Here is a 13144-nt window from a genome sequence, read left to right on the forward strand (position 1 = left end):
CTTTCACTAATAATGTATCTCCAACAGCGTCATCACGTGGTCAAAATATTAACCCATCTATGTAGAAGCGCCTGTTATTCCTGTTCATGCCGACAGGGGCGCTGTGGCAAAATTAGCACCATTTGTTTTGAACGAGCTAGCCGCGGTGCATTATGGTCTAGACAATGTCCAGGATTGCCATTTAGCGCAAATTGACCAAATATAACAGCAAAACAATATTTATACACGTTTTAACTTCATCCAGTGGATGCGGTGGGAGTGAATACGTGTTTTGTGCCAGTTTTTACTCGTTATTATGGTGAGTACAGAACAAAAACTGTCACCGACCTGTGTTTTAGCGTTAGCGTTTAGTTGGATAATGTAGCTTTGATGTTATTTAGAGAACGGGCTTAAATGAAAACCTGTTTGATGTAAAATAGCCTTTAAAAATCTCGTTATGTTTTCTAGTCAACAAAAACAGAATGCAGGGTGTCCAGCTCCACGTCCAGAACAGAAGAGAGGAGGAAGTCAAGGAGCAGAGGTGAGGTAGCTTTCATTGTGTTGTTTTGCTTTCTAGGGGATTAAAATGCTTTTGTTCTGGTCATTTATAAATGCACAGTCACTACATATATGCTTATCGGCTTCACCCAACTGCAAGATTATATAGTAGGAAATAAACAATGGATGGAATACCTTCCCACGTATTTCAGCATCTACCCCATAAAAACAACAGCTGTCTTTGTGACCCCAACCATCTTTAATTCAAATTAGACACGCATTACTAATAAACAGATATAATGGAAACTAATTAAGAACTAATTTTAATAATTTATGTAAATTAATATCTTTCTGCTTTTCCCGGGATCCAATGATTGCCTTTTCTTGTTCATTTTGTTTTCCCTTTCCTCACATCACTTGCTTTTCTCTGTTTTTATATTTTTTGTAATTTTTTTATTTATTTGTTTTTGATTATTTTTGTTCCTGAGTTAAGTTTTTATTTATTGCAAGTAATATTAATCACTGTTATCGCATATCGCAGGTTTTTCTAAACTCGTGCAGCCCTAAACATAACTGTGAAGAGAAAAATCTGAATGAGTCTGAATCTGCTTTTTCTTTTGTTAATGTCTGTTTTTCATTAGAACGAGAGAAAAGGAAGCGGAAGCGAAGTCGTAGTAGATCTTCCTCATCATCTTCCAGTTCGTCGTCTTCACAATCACGGTCTTCCTCCTCCTCTTCATCTTCATTGTCCTCCTCCTCCTCTTCGGGTTCATCACAGTCATCTAGCAGCAGCCGGAGTAGCTCAAGCAGTAGTGGTAAGTGTACCATCAAAGAGTAGCCAAGATATCCTGCCCTAGGGCTGGGCAACCGATTTGGAATAGATTTCATATCAGTTTTGTCAGATCGATTCATTAGGCCTAAGATCGATTTTTCCCTTTGGACCAGAGTGGCCCGTCGTTTGCTGCAATACCCAGCACTATACTGCACTATTAATCCTTTGAGATTCATTACAGGATTAGGTCATTGATGCTTTAAACCGGGGGTTGGCAACCCGCGGCTCTGGAGCCGCATGCGGCTCTTCCATCCATCTGATGCGGCTCTCTGTGCTTGTAAAATAATGACTGGATATTTAAATAAAATGCTTTATATTTTACTGCATAAATTTTACATCTGAATGCCAATTCTAAATGTAAAGATTGTCTGCGTAAACCTGAACAGTTCCAACCCGGTCTTACTGTGTGACCGGGTTGACGGGTCACACTTGTGCGTAATCATATCGGCGCTTCTGAGCTGAAGAGGATGTGAGATTCTCGGATTCTCCTCAGACGGCTCCTGGATGTGTCGCCACATTGGAGACAGGAACAAGCGCTATTCAGCCAAAGTTTCATAATCAGGGAACATTTTCTAAGTGACAAGTCTCTCTGAGAGACCGGGTTTGGAAAACGCTCGCTTCAGTGGTAGGAACCTTCCCGCATGCGCTCTGGTTCTGCGACGCGCTCCAAGCCAATCTCCACAACTTCAGCTCGCTGTGCACCATATGTATGCGCTGACCGTGAGCTGCGCTGAGCAGTGTCCAGCTCAGATGTTCAAATGGGAATCTTTTCTTGAGTGATTTAGCTACATCTGCGATGTGCGTAGAGTAAAGTGTCAGTTCGTCTGCATGCGTCGGGGTAATTCTTTTTATTCTTTCTCCGTCAAAGTAAACGGTCAAACATGGGAACTATCCAGTCAACACAAGCCCTGCTTTTAACTGTTCTGTTTTCTTGTGAAAATTGTTACAAAGAGATAAAATTAAACTTGATTAACACCAGAGACAGGCGCACTGCGCCGTTATCTCCGTCGCTGTAAATGAGGGAAAAACAAAATGATCGGATCCTTTTCTGACCTTCCCCACCTACAAAGTTTAATTACAACAATCAAACGTGACAGAGCCTGGATTTGTATTCTGAACAGTCTAAACATGTTTTAAAAAGAAACGTGTGATAAAAGTGGCACCTGCTCAGTAAAACCACCAACAGGGTGAAAAATATCAAAATATTGTAGGCAGAGACGGGCTACAGCTTCTGGATCCACTTTATATAAATCGTTTTATTAATTATCGTCTTATGAAAGATAACTTTGATGTACACGAGCGACCGGTACCGGCTGCTGTCACCTGTTGTGATTGGTTAAAGCAGCTCTCAGATGTCTGAGGGTAGGCCCCGCCCACAACGCCGCGGCTGCTGTGGCTCCCAGTGTATTCTTTACTGTGGGAAACGGGTAATAATGGCTCTTTGATGGGAACAGGTTGCCGACCCCTGCTTTAAACACACCATTATGAATAAAAGTGTGTCGTTGTTCTCGTAGTCTGGTTTTAGAAACAAAAACCTCTGATTTATTTGCTCTTTAAAGGGACATTATGGAAGTTTGACAGCCAAAACGTGTATAGAAATAATAAATGTCTTCTTCATACATTCTCCTGCAATGTCCTGGTCCTGTAGAATGAGCCCTGGCATTTTTACTGTGATTGCCTGTTTTTCTGTAAAATCACAGAAAAAGAGAGATGCTCGGGTCAAGCAGGCTGCTTCATGCGCATTCACGCTCAGGCATAGCCCGTAGCATTTGCTATCCGTGGCTTTAGCAGCAGAGAGGGAGGGAGTGCCACTTTGTCGCTGTTCCTAACGCCTAGTGATGAACCTAGCTACATTTCTGAGGACCCTTAGCTACTTTCTTCTAGATATTTCCTGCAAATTAGCAACAAAATAGCCATTTTTGCTTCGAACCGTTCTTTGGTTTGACGTTGTTTCAGGTGTCATCAAGGATATAAACGTTAAAGATACTGTGAATGTTACTGGTGTGTAGCTCACCTTGTAAGATGTCTGACTCCCATGCAGAAGACCTGGGTTCAGTTCTGGGTATGAACATTTTAGAGTTTCTTTTTTACATTAATGGTATATTTTTTTACAGTAAGATGCCCAAATTTTTATTTGAGACTCGCCGAACGGCATTGAATTCACAGATAAAAAAGATGTGGGTTCAACTTTCATTTTGGAACAATTTTTCAAGCAAGGGAAGGGAATGATCTGAGCATGCAGGAGGACTGACCCGTCATAAACCTTTGTCGGCTGTGCTGAAGAGAAAGGTACAGAACCAAATTATTTAATTAATTAGCTGCGTGTTCTCCTGTCCTCTGTCCTCCGGGCCACACACACACACACACACACACACGGGACTGTCTCAGCTGTTATTTTCGTTACGGAGTGTGCACGTACAGCATGCGCGCCTCGTGCACGAGCCTACTATTGAAGCTGCCGTTACGCTTTTGGCCTGAGGGGGCAATCGCGAGCATAAAAATTCAAAACTCCGTAAAGTCCCTTTAAACGCCGGAGTCTTGCGGAGTTTTTCATATCCTTTTCCAGGGTAAAGATTTGTATTAAAGTTGTTTGTTGTTGCTGTTTTCAGACTCTCGCAGTAAATCCAGAAAGCCGTCTAAGAAAAGGAAGAAGGAAAAGTACAAAAAAGTAAATGTACTTTCTGCTTGACCACGCTCTGTTAACTCTTTCCTATGAAAGTATTTTTTTAAACGACTGGTTTGTTCAACAGAAAGCGAAGCGAGAAAAGAGACCGAAGCGTAAAAAAGACAAGAGATCAAAAGAAGGAGAGAACTCAGGACCCGTTCAGATTTCTAAGGTAAGCAGTTTTATTAAAGCTGATGATAAACCTGTTTTTGTTTTTTGTTTTTTTAATTCCCGTTAAAATGCGGTCATACTTCAAACATTTTGTCTTTCAGTATTTGAAGGAGAGAAAAAAAGGCAAGTACAGTATGATTTCAGGGAAGAAGATAAAGATGAAAGTAAAGAAGTCCAAAAAAGACAAGCAGGTGATCTCACATTTTCAAGTCTTCTTACTTTTTCCCATAAAGTTTTTTTTCCTCGTTTTGTTTTTCCTCACAATGTTCCTTGTTTTCAACAGAGGGATAAAAATCGAGCAGAACTGCTTGATTTCCTGAACTCCACTCTGTGACGCCAACGCCAAACGCCGCCAACCCAGGAAACAACTTCCCTTTGTCAGATGGGAGCTGATGGACGCAGGTCACCTGAATTACCACCAGGGGGCAGCAGCGAGCTTGATAGAGCGGAGGAGATTTCCCACACGTTTAAAAGGATCTTGCGGCAGTTTTTGAGTGTATTTCTATGTAAAACTAACAATTATAAACACTACCTGTTGTTGATGGCTTGAATTACAGGAAAACACTTGAAGATTGTGGAAACATCCCTTCAGAGAATTGCTCTACCAGTTTCGACAGATAACCACATGTGCAGTATTATCTAAGGGTTTTTGTTGCTTCATGTGGAAATGTGTTCCCCTCCAAGTCTTTCATCTGGATTCTAGATCCTAAAAGTTTGGTTTTATTTAGATGTTGGCTGCGTGTTTGAGTCATGAACATCTGCACTTTTATTCTAGGAAAATGACCATGTCATTCTCATCGTCACCTCGAGCTTCAGGAGCCATAATGTCTGTACTTTAATCAGAGTTTTTCTGTGTGTATTTGTTCCTCATGGATATAGTTTTATTTTAAATTTCAGTAAATTTCTTCCTTGATCATGGAAGTTTAATTCCTGTTATTTCTAGATATGCGTGCATTCCAGCTGGAGTCTGTAAATGGACGACGACGATGGTGCAAGTGTGTGACAAAAGAAAAATTCAAATAAAAAGTGCTGGAAGAAAAATCCCTCGGTCTTCTAACCTTGAATCTTCTCAGACTCAGTTTAACAAAGCGTTACTCATATGAAACTGTCCCATTAATATTCATTTATTCATTTATACCATTTCTTTTTGGATAATTGAGATTTAAAAAATGTAATTCTTGAACAAAAAGCATTTTAATCACAAGAATAGCTCCTATTTGGTTACAGCAAACAACCCTCAAAGCTTAAAGCATCTGTTCTACTAAACGACGACAAATAATTGCAAAAGATAATCTCAGGCAACATGTAGAACTGTTTCAAGTGCTGAAAACCTTGAATCAAGGTACGGATGATTAAGAGAGGCCTGCCTTTAACCTGTCACAACAGGTGAAGCCGGCTGAGTGGTGCTGAAGACAAATCTTTCCTTGGCCTAGTGGAACGTACTAGAATACTTTATTACTCCCTCCACCTGTCTAGACCTGCCATTGTCTGTTAAATGCTTCGTATCAGGTGAGTTTACTGCTGCCGGTTCCATTGTATTTGAAGTCGGGCATGCTCCTCATCTTCTGCAGCCTCTCCTCCCTCGCCGTCCCTTTTTCCACGTCCTCTGACACGGTCTTCAGATCACTCATCCCGGTCCCGTTGGCCACGGCGGAGGTGAGGTCCACCGTGCTCCCAAAAGGGTTGATCTTGAGCCGGGACCTGAAATTCATACTCATGGCGCGTTTGTTGTTCCACTGGCGGGACAGCCGCTGCGCCTCCTTCTCCTCCTTCAGCTGTTCCAGAGCCTCCAGGAGGACGGATCGGAAGAGGCCGGACACGTCCTGCACCTCTGGCTCGTTGGCCTGCAGAACATCCCTAAATCTGAGCAAAGCAACACAGAAAAGGCAAACATTTGAAAAAGAGAACTAAAGTTTTAAAAGAGTAAAAAATGACTTTATTTGGCCTCTTGAAGGTTGAAACTACAATGTCCTGGAATTTCATCAAGAGTTGGTGTTTCATCAAAACTAAACGCAATATATGAAATTTTAAACAATCCAGATGTTTTCCACACAGCTTGATCATAACGGATGCAAGGCCTCCTAAAGTCTTCTTACACAACAAACAAACTCGTCAAACTCCCAACAACTAAAACCTCTAAATGCAGGCTTTTGATATTTAACTTTTTGTTCAGTCCGAAGACAAATCAGACCTCTCAATTTGTAGCTTTTTGTCTTTTTATCTTCCAAAGACTTGATTTGCAGAATAAAGAAGAAAAACTTTGATTTAGGTTAAACTCTCTTGTTTGAACCCTCCAATAAAGGTGGAATCTCCTGCTTCAGTAGCATTATCTCTGTCAAAGTCTAACGAGACACCTGAGGCTTCAGCAGCTTTCTAAGAACTGGAGTTCGGATGAACTCAGAACCGCTCTGCTCTCAGATTAAAGGATGGAGATGTGTCAGCTAATCGGTTTGCTCCTATATCTGCTCGTCCATGTGGAGGAGGATGAAGCTTAATGTGCTTAAAGTTTTAAATTCAACTGAGCGTCTGAGGGGACATGTGAAAAAAGTAGTTTTCTCTTCATCATCAGATACTGTTTGTGCATACCTGATAGTGTGTTGTGCACACGAAATAGTAATTTGTGCTCACCATATAGTGTGTCGTGTGCACCGGATAGTAACTCATGCACACCAAATAGCCGTGTGCACCAAATAGTAACTTGTGCACACCAGATAGTAAGTCGTGCACAATAGATGGTCATGCACACCAGATAGTAACTCGTGCAAACCAGTTAGTCGTGTGCACCAAATAGTAACTTGTGCACAACTCGTGCATACCTGATAGTGTGTTGTGCACACGAAATAGTAATTTGTGCTCACCATATAGTATGTTGTGTGCACCGGATAGTAACTCATGCAAATCAGATAGTCGTGCGCACCAGATAGTGACTTGTGCACACCAGAGAGTATGTTGTGCACACGAAATTTGTGTTGACTAGGTAGTATGTTGTGTGCACCAGATAGTGTCTTGTGCACATTATTTACTTCAGCTGATATTAGTCAAAGTCAAGTTTGGGGTTCTTGATCCAAAATGACGTACATGTTTTTATAAATGAAGTCCTATTCGCCGTTATGGCTGCTCTCGTGGTCTGCCTGTATCTGTCCTGTCTATATGTGTGTGTGTGTGTGTGTAATCTTGGTCAGGCTGTTCTGTGGAGTCAAGTTCCTATGCTCTGGTTCGCTGGAGCGCTGGCAATAAAATTCTCTCTGATTCTCTGATTCTGATTCCTCCTCAGCTGTTCGCTATAGTAATCTGAGTCCGTGGACATTGTTTTGGCTAAAAAGAAAATCTGGTGCGCACATGAAACCAACTTTATTTTTACTTGTTTTCAGTCAGTCCAGTTAACTAGCTTTTCTCTGCTGGAAGAAAACATGTCAAGACAACATCTGGACTTTCTTGCAGCAGCATTGCGAGATGTCCTTAAAGGTGCAGTATGTGAGAATTTAGTGAGACTTTTACAGAGGCAAAGTCCCAGAAGAGTCTAATGTTTCAGTCATTTTGGAAGGAAGGTTAAACTGAAACATGTTTCATATCCATCTGACTGATGGTCAGTTTTTCGCCTTTCAAAATAAAAGAAGGAGGGATGTAACTACTGTTTACCATCAGTGAGTGTGGGGTTGCCCTGTTTCCTGCGAGCTAACGCTGCAGCTCCGACAATTGTAATTTGACGACGGCTGGCAAAAGCTCGGGTTGTTTAAAGTGACTGCGGTAACCACATTTAACCACAGGATGTCATTTTACTTCATTTCTACATAATGCACCTTTAAGTCAGTGTTGTTTCAGAAAAAACAAACGGACGTTTTGCTTCAGAGTTATTTTTCCTTACTTGAGGATGACCAGTCCGCAGCAGGATGGGGGCACCTTGGCGCAGAGGTCCTCCAGAGCGAGCCTCTCCCCGGTGCTGATGTTGAAGGAGGAGCGAGGCATGCTGGCCAGCCAGCTGTAATCCACTCCGCTCTTCAGGCGCCGGTACTCGTTCTCCCTCTCCTTCTGCAGTCGTTCGGTTTCCTTCAGCTGCCAGCTGAACTCCAGCATCAGGGTGTCGGTGACCACGTCGGCCGGGTCTTTGCGGGGGCTCCGATAATAAGGCTCATTCCAGCTGAACCAGGAGGCCATGACCTCGTTCTCCTCCACCCTTCACTACAGAAGTAGGGACACTAAATTACTGCCACGTCTGCTTAATCTGATGGATTTATGTGTGGATTCTTGATTTTCTTTTTCCTTTTCAGGATTCGCAAAATAACCAACCAGGTGAAGGCTAAAGCTTTATATCAGTCCTTCACACAAACATCAAAACACTCCTTCATCTCATCTTCCACCAGCTCTTTGTTCTGCAGGTGTTTTAATTCTGAAGCTTTTGTTTGAAAAGCCTTTTTGTGATAAAAGTACCGCAAATAAATAAACCTGGAGCGTATGATTGGTATTTAATCAGGTTTTTTTTCTTTGTGTTAATTTTTGCTCCTTCTGTTAGTGTTTGATTTAAATATTTTGCAAAAATAAAGTTTCCGGCTGCGATCATGAGCATTCAGTCATGTAGTTTTAAAGCACAGATTAAATGCAAACATCCATCCTGTCTTCTTTAATGTGGGTTTCAGTGCCCTCTTTTAATCTGGCAATAATCTGTTGACATGCAGCATCGCAGCTGCTCTCCACGCTTCCCTCGGCTGAACTGTCCTGGGACTTGTGGGTCAGATTAACCACAACGTTCCAAGGAAAAGTCAGAGAGACGGTGTGGGATTAGAGCAACACCTGCTGCCGCACATGCATCCACCAGCCGATCAGACCGACCCGGGGACCGAGCCGACGAGACGAGATCAAAGCAGACATTTAGCTCAACATCTATGCTCAATTCTAAATTAAATATTAAGGTTTCTTCACGAAGCAAAACGTGAAGCTTCTCATCGTTGAGAAGATTTTAAGGATAAAAGAGAGAAATCCTTTTATTTTGCATTGATTTTGGTAAGATGTTACTTAGACAAAAATGTGAGTATTGGAAATGGTGAGTCCAATTTTTGATTAAATGAAGTTATTCTGGTGCAAAAATGCATTAAATGTCAAGGACATTTGTTTATATCTGCGTTTATTTGTGCAAACATTCATCAAATAATCATCAGAAAGTAGTTTTTTAATTTAGAAATCATTTTGAATAGAAAATTCTCACGTTTTACAATATTTGTAGGTTGATTTAGGGTTTTTGTTTAAAAAATACTGAATTTTCAAAAGACTGTCTGTGAAGTGTTGCTGCCTACTTCAGTTATAAAATCAGAAAACTAGCGATCAGACTTTCTGTGTAAAATCTTCCTTATCTTACCTGATTTTAGAGTTAGGTTTTGTCACGAGCGTCACTAAGGAAACAAAATCCCAGCGGAACAGAATGAAAATCCTCAGACACCAGAAACCCAGCTGGATACTGAAAAGTGACAGAAGATAGATGGTCTCCTTCTCCTTCTCGCCTCTCCCATCCTCTCAGAACTGTCTCCTCCTCTCAGAGTGTTTTCCTCCTCCTCCTCCTCCTCCCCCCGGGAGCCTCGGCGGCCTGACTTTACTTGTTGCAGGAGGTTGAGGGCATCATCTCCAAGGGGAGCCATTGGATCACAGCCCCTGATGAAGTGCTTATGTAGCTTTTTACGATTTGCCGTTGCCATAGCGATGCTCCTAAGCCCATTTGCCCACAATAAGCTCTATCAGCTGAAAGGGAGCTGGAGAGCGACGAAGAGGCAGAGAGAGAGAGAGAGAGAGAGAGAGAGAGAGAGAGAGAGAGAGAGAGAGAGAGAGAGAGAGAGAGAGAGAGAGAGAGAGAGAAGAGAGTGGGCTGAGCAGCAGAGATGGATGGAGTGGATGCTGCGGTACGAGTCCATCAAGGAGAGGTCACCACCGTGTGAATGAATGAACTTCCCTCAGATAATGAGGCGTGATCAGTTTTACAGGATGTGTTTTAATTCATTACAGGAGGAAAGGAAATTTTCTGAGATGCAGGTAGTCGAGTTCAGGCTGAGCGTGCACTTATTGTGTAGGTGGAAATCAAGGTTTGTTGGTTTCTTCTGTGTGCAGGTGGGAGGAACCAACCTCAGACACGTTCTCTCTTTGCACATATTCCTCCTCCTTCTCCTCCTCCTCAGTTTTCTGTTGGAAGTCAAACAAAGAGTGACTTCACAACACCATTAGAGGAAATTTAACATCTTCCTGTGCCGCTGTGCCAAAACATTTTAAGACAAACATCAAAGGATTTTACTGTGGATGGATGAGTTTGTATGGCAAGCCATTTGTGTATTTATCCAATCTTCTTTTGCTCCACAAATCCAACATTACACCACAGTAGTTGGATCAAACGCTGCTCAAGTTGAATAAAAACATTACTAGCAATAACTTTTTACCATGTAGTGGGAATTTTTACCAGCTAGTTAAAGCTGAAGTCGTAGTAGTCAGTCAAAGGGCTGTACTAGCAGGTCAAAACCCATAACTAGTTAACGTATTCTTAGTAAATCACTGAGTAAAACTTGAAGATAGCAGTAATAAACAGTTTAACTAGAAAGCATCAAAACCCTTTTATGTTAACTAATCAACACAAATGTGTAAAATCTAATTTACTATTAAAACACTAAGTTTAACTAGTTGATGGTATTTTTCCTTGCTATGTACGTAATTGCAGCAAGTCATGTGCTACTCCTCGTGTATCAACTACTAAAAATAGTAGAGGTAGGACATTCTACTAAAAATGTCCGAACTGTTTACTAGTTAACAACTACAGTTAAATGTGGTCCTACTAGTTTACTATCAAAGCCTAAAACTATTCAACAACCAGCTAATACACCTAACATTGGTACTACTAGCTAATTAGCAGGGTCTAAACTGTTCACTAATCAACTAGTACAAAGGATTCCTGGTCCTGTTGGTTAACCAACAAGGCCCAAACTATTTACTAGTCAACTGGTACACATTATTTTGGTCCTGCTAGTTAACTAAAATGGCTTAAATTATTCAAATAGTCAACTAGTACACCTTTAGTTATACCATGTAACTAGTAGGGCCTAAACTAGTCACTAGTCAGCTAATGCACCATTCTTTTGTCCTACTATTTAACTAGCAGGGCCTAAACTAATCACTAGGTAAATAGCACAACCTAAACTATTCATTAGTCTACTAGTAAACCATACTTTAGCCTTACTAGTTAGGTACCAGGGCCTAAACAGTTCACAATGTAACCAGCAGGGCCTAAAATAGTCACTAGTCAGCTAGTACACCATTCTTTTTTCCGACTAGTTAACTAGCAGGGCCTAGATGAGCCACAAGGTAACTAACAGGACCTAAACTAATCACTAGGTAGATAGCACAACCTAAACTATTTATCAGTCTACTAGTAAACCATACTTTAGTCCAGGGCCTAAACTATTCACTAGTAAACCAGTACACCATACTTTAGTTCTCGTTAACTAACAATGCAGCTTAAATTATTAAAAAAACCAACCAGTACATATGACTTTGGTTTGACTAGTTAAATAGCAAGCTCCAAACCATTCCCTAGACCACTATAACACTAGTCAACTTTGGTTTTACTAGTTAACTACCAAGGCGACAACATTTTACTAGTCAACTTGCACGCATTACTGTGGGCCAGTTAGTTCACTAGTAAAGCCCAAAAATATGAAATGAATCATTGAGGCATACCAGTTATCTAGTTTAGTTACAAAACTTCAGCTGGTCAACCGGTGTTGAGCAGTTAGGCTACAAATATTCATTAGGCAGCTTGTGCTTCTAATTTGGGCCTTATAATTTAACTAGTTGGGCCGAGGGCTCTATACTGACTAGTTTTAGAGGGATCAAATAAAAACACTAATGGCTTTCCATAACCTCCTTCATCGGACTGCGTCTTCTGAAGAAAAGGTCAAAGACACAAGTCATTGATGTTTTCACAAGCAGGTCAGACAGAAACACAGAAATCAAACCTCCTCAAAAATCCAATCGACCCTTCAGGGAGAGGTTGTTCAACAGTTTCTGTTTTTGTACCAGTTTACTGAACAGTCACCTAAACTCTCCACTCATATTCATGCAAACTTCATTCATAACAACAGGAAAAAACAGTAATCAAGGCCGTTTTTAGGTTTAGGGATTCAACACTCTCTTTTAGCACAACTTCGGGTGAACTTTCATGGAAGTTTGATTTTAACAACACATTTTTCCGACTTGGATTTGTTGTAAAACAGTGTTCATCAAGTGGTGGTCCTCGGGCCGTATCTGGTGGGTCTGTGTGCTCCTTCAGTTTGGGCTGAAGGGAACTGGATGAACTGTAAAATGCATTAAATCCACAGTAATACAGGATTTATATGTAGCCTAGCTCAGAGTCTGATGATAGTGCATTAGCCAATCAGAGCTCTCGCTTGTGATCAGACCTGAATTTGGTAAAAATATAACTTTTATAAGTGTTGAGTTATTTAATCACGTTTGTAATCTTACACGAGGCCGCGCTTGAAGAAGAAAATGAGTCAGATGCTGGTCTAAACGCAGCCATTGTGTCATGTTAGTAATCGGTCTGAAGAAGTAAATATGCACAAACAAAACAACGACAGTGGCTCGGCCGCAGCCTGGAGGTGACAGATGGGCAGGTAAAATCTCTCTGTAATCCAAACACATGACAGTCGTAATCTCCTAAAGTGATTCCATCCCTGCTACGCTCACAGCGGAGGCGTCTGATGGTTCTGACATCTTCGCTCTGTTACGTGACGCATGTCAGACTTCTCCTTACACCCCCTCCCCGTCCAGCAAACACCCACCAACCTGCAGCCATATGCTCTGAGTTTGTGTGGATTATCAAACAGATCTGCAGCCTTGAGGCTTTGTTTGTTTGTTTGTTTGTTTGTTTGTTTCTCTGTCCTGGAACATGTGACCAAACTAAAGGTGCTTTTCTGGGAATTTGCGGCATAAAGAAAGCTTCGTATTAGTTCAGTGAAATATATTTGTTACTC

At 41.4% G+C, this 13144-nt stretch overlaps 2 protein-coding genes across 2 annotated transcripts; one reads left to right on the forward strand and one right to left on the reverse strand.

Annotated features, from left to right (window-relative positions):
* The first annotated feature begins 135 nt into the window (after positions 1-135).
* Positions 136-5188, forward strand: si:ch211-22i13.2 (pinin). The gene is made up of 7 exons (XM_015947449.3): positions 136-298; positions 448-520; positions 1119-1292; positions 3919-3977; positions 4060-4146; positions 4247-4336; positions 4429-5188. Exons 1-7 carry the CDS (start codon positions 296-298, stop codon positions 4477-4479), a joined length of 537 nt encoding a protein of 178 aa, XP_015802935.3. The 5' UTR covers positions 136-295; the 3' UTR covers positions 4480-5188.
* Positions 5189-5500: 312 nt separating this feature from the next.
* Positions 5501-9636, reverse strand: rd3 (retinal degeneration 3, GUCY2D regulator). The gene is made up of 3 exons (XM_015947448.3): positions 9496-9636; positions 8011-8324; positions 5501-6008 (listed from the first exon to the last, which is right to left on the reverse strand). The coding sequence occupies exons 2-3, from the start codon at positions 8298-8300 to the stop codon at positions 5651-5653; spliced, it is 648 nt and encodes a 215-aa protein (XP_015802934.1). The 5' UTR covers positions 8301-8324; positions 9496-9636; the 3' UTR covers positions 5501-5650.
* Positions 9637-13144: the final 3508 nt, after the last annotated feature.

The sequence above is a fragment of the Nothobranchius furzeri genome, chromosome 2, assembly GCF_043380555.1.
Source record: "Nothobranchius furzeri strain GRZ-AD chromosome 2, NfurGRZ-RIMD1, whole genome shotgun sequence".
Classification (NCBI taxonomy): domain Eukaryota; kingdom Metazoa; phylum Chordata; class Actinopteri; order Cyprinodontiformes; family Nothobranchiidae; genus Nothobranchius; species Nothobranchius furzeri.

Coding starts and splice junctions, on each gene's coding strand:
- si:ch211-22i13.2 (XM_015947449.3), top strand. Junction 521..1,118: donor GAGGAAGTCAAGGAGCAGAG/GTGAGGTAGCTT, acceptor GTTTTTCATTAG/AACGAGAGAAAAGGAAGCGG. Junction 4,337..4,428: donor AGTCCAAAAAAGACAAGCAG/GTGATCTCACAT, acceptor TGTTTTCAACAG/AGGGATAAAAATCGAGCAGA.
- rd3 (XM_015947448.3), bottom strand. CDS start 8,300: ATGGCCTCCTGGTTCAGCTGGAATGAGCCTTATTATCGGAGCCCCCGC. Junction 6,009..8,010: donor TGCGGACTGGTCATCCTCAA/GTAAGGAAAAAT, acceptor TGCTTTGCTCAG/ATTTAGGGATGTTCTGCAGG.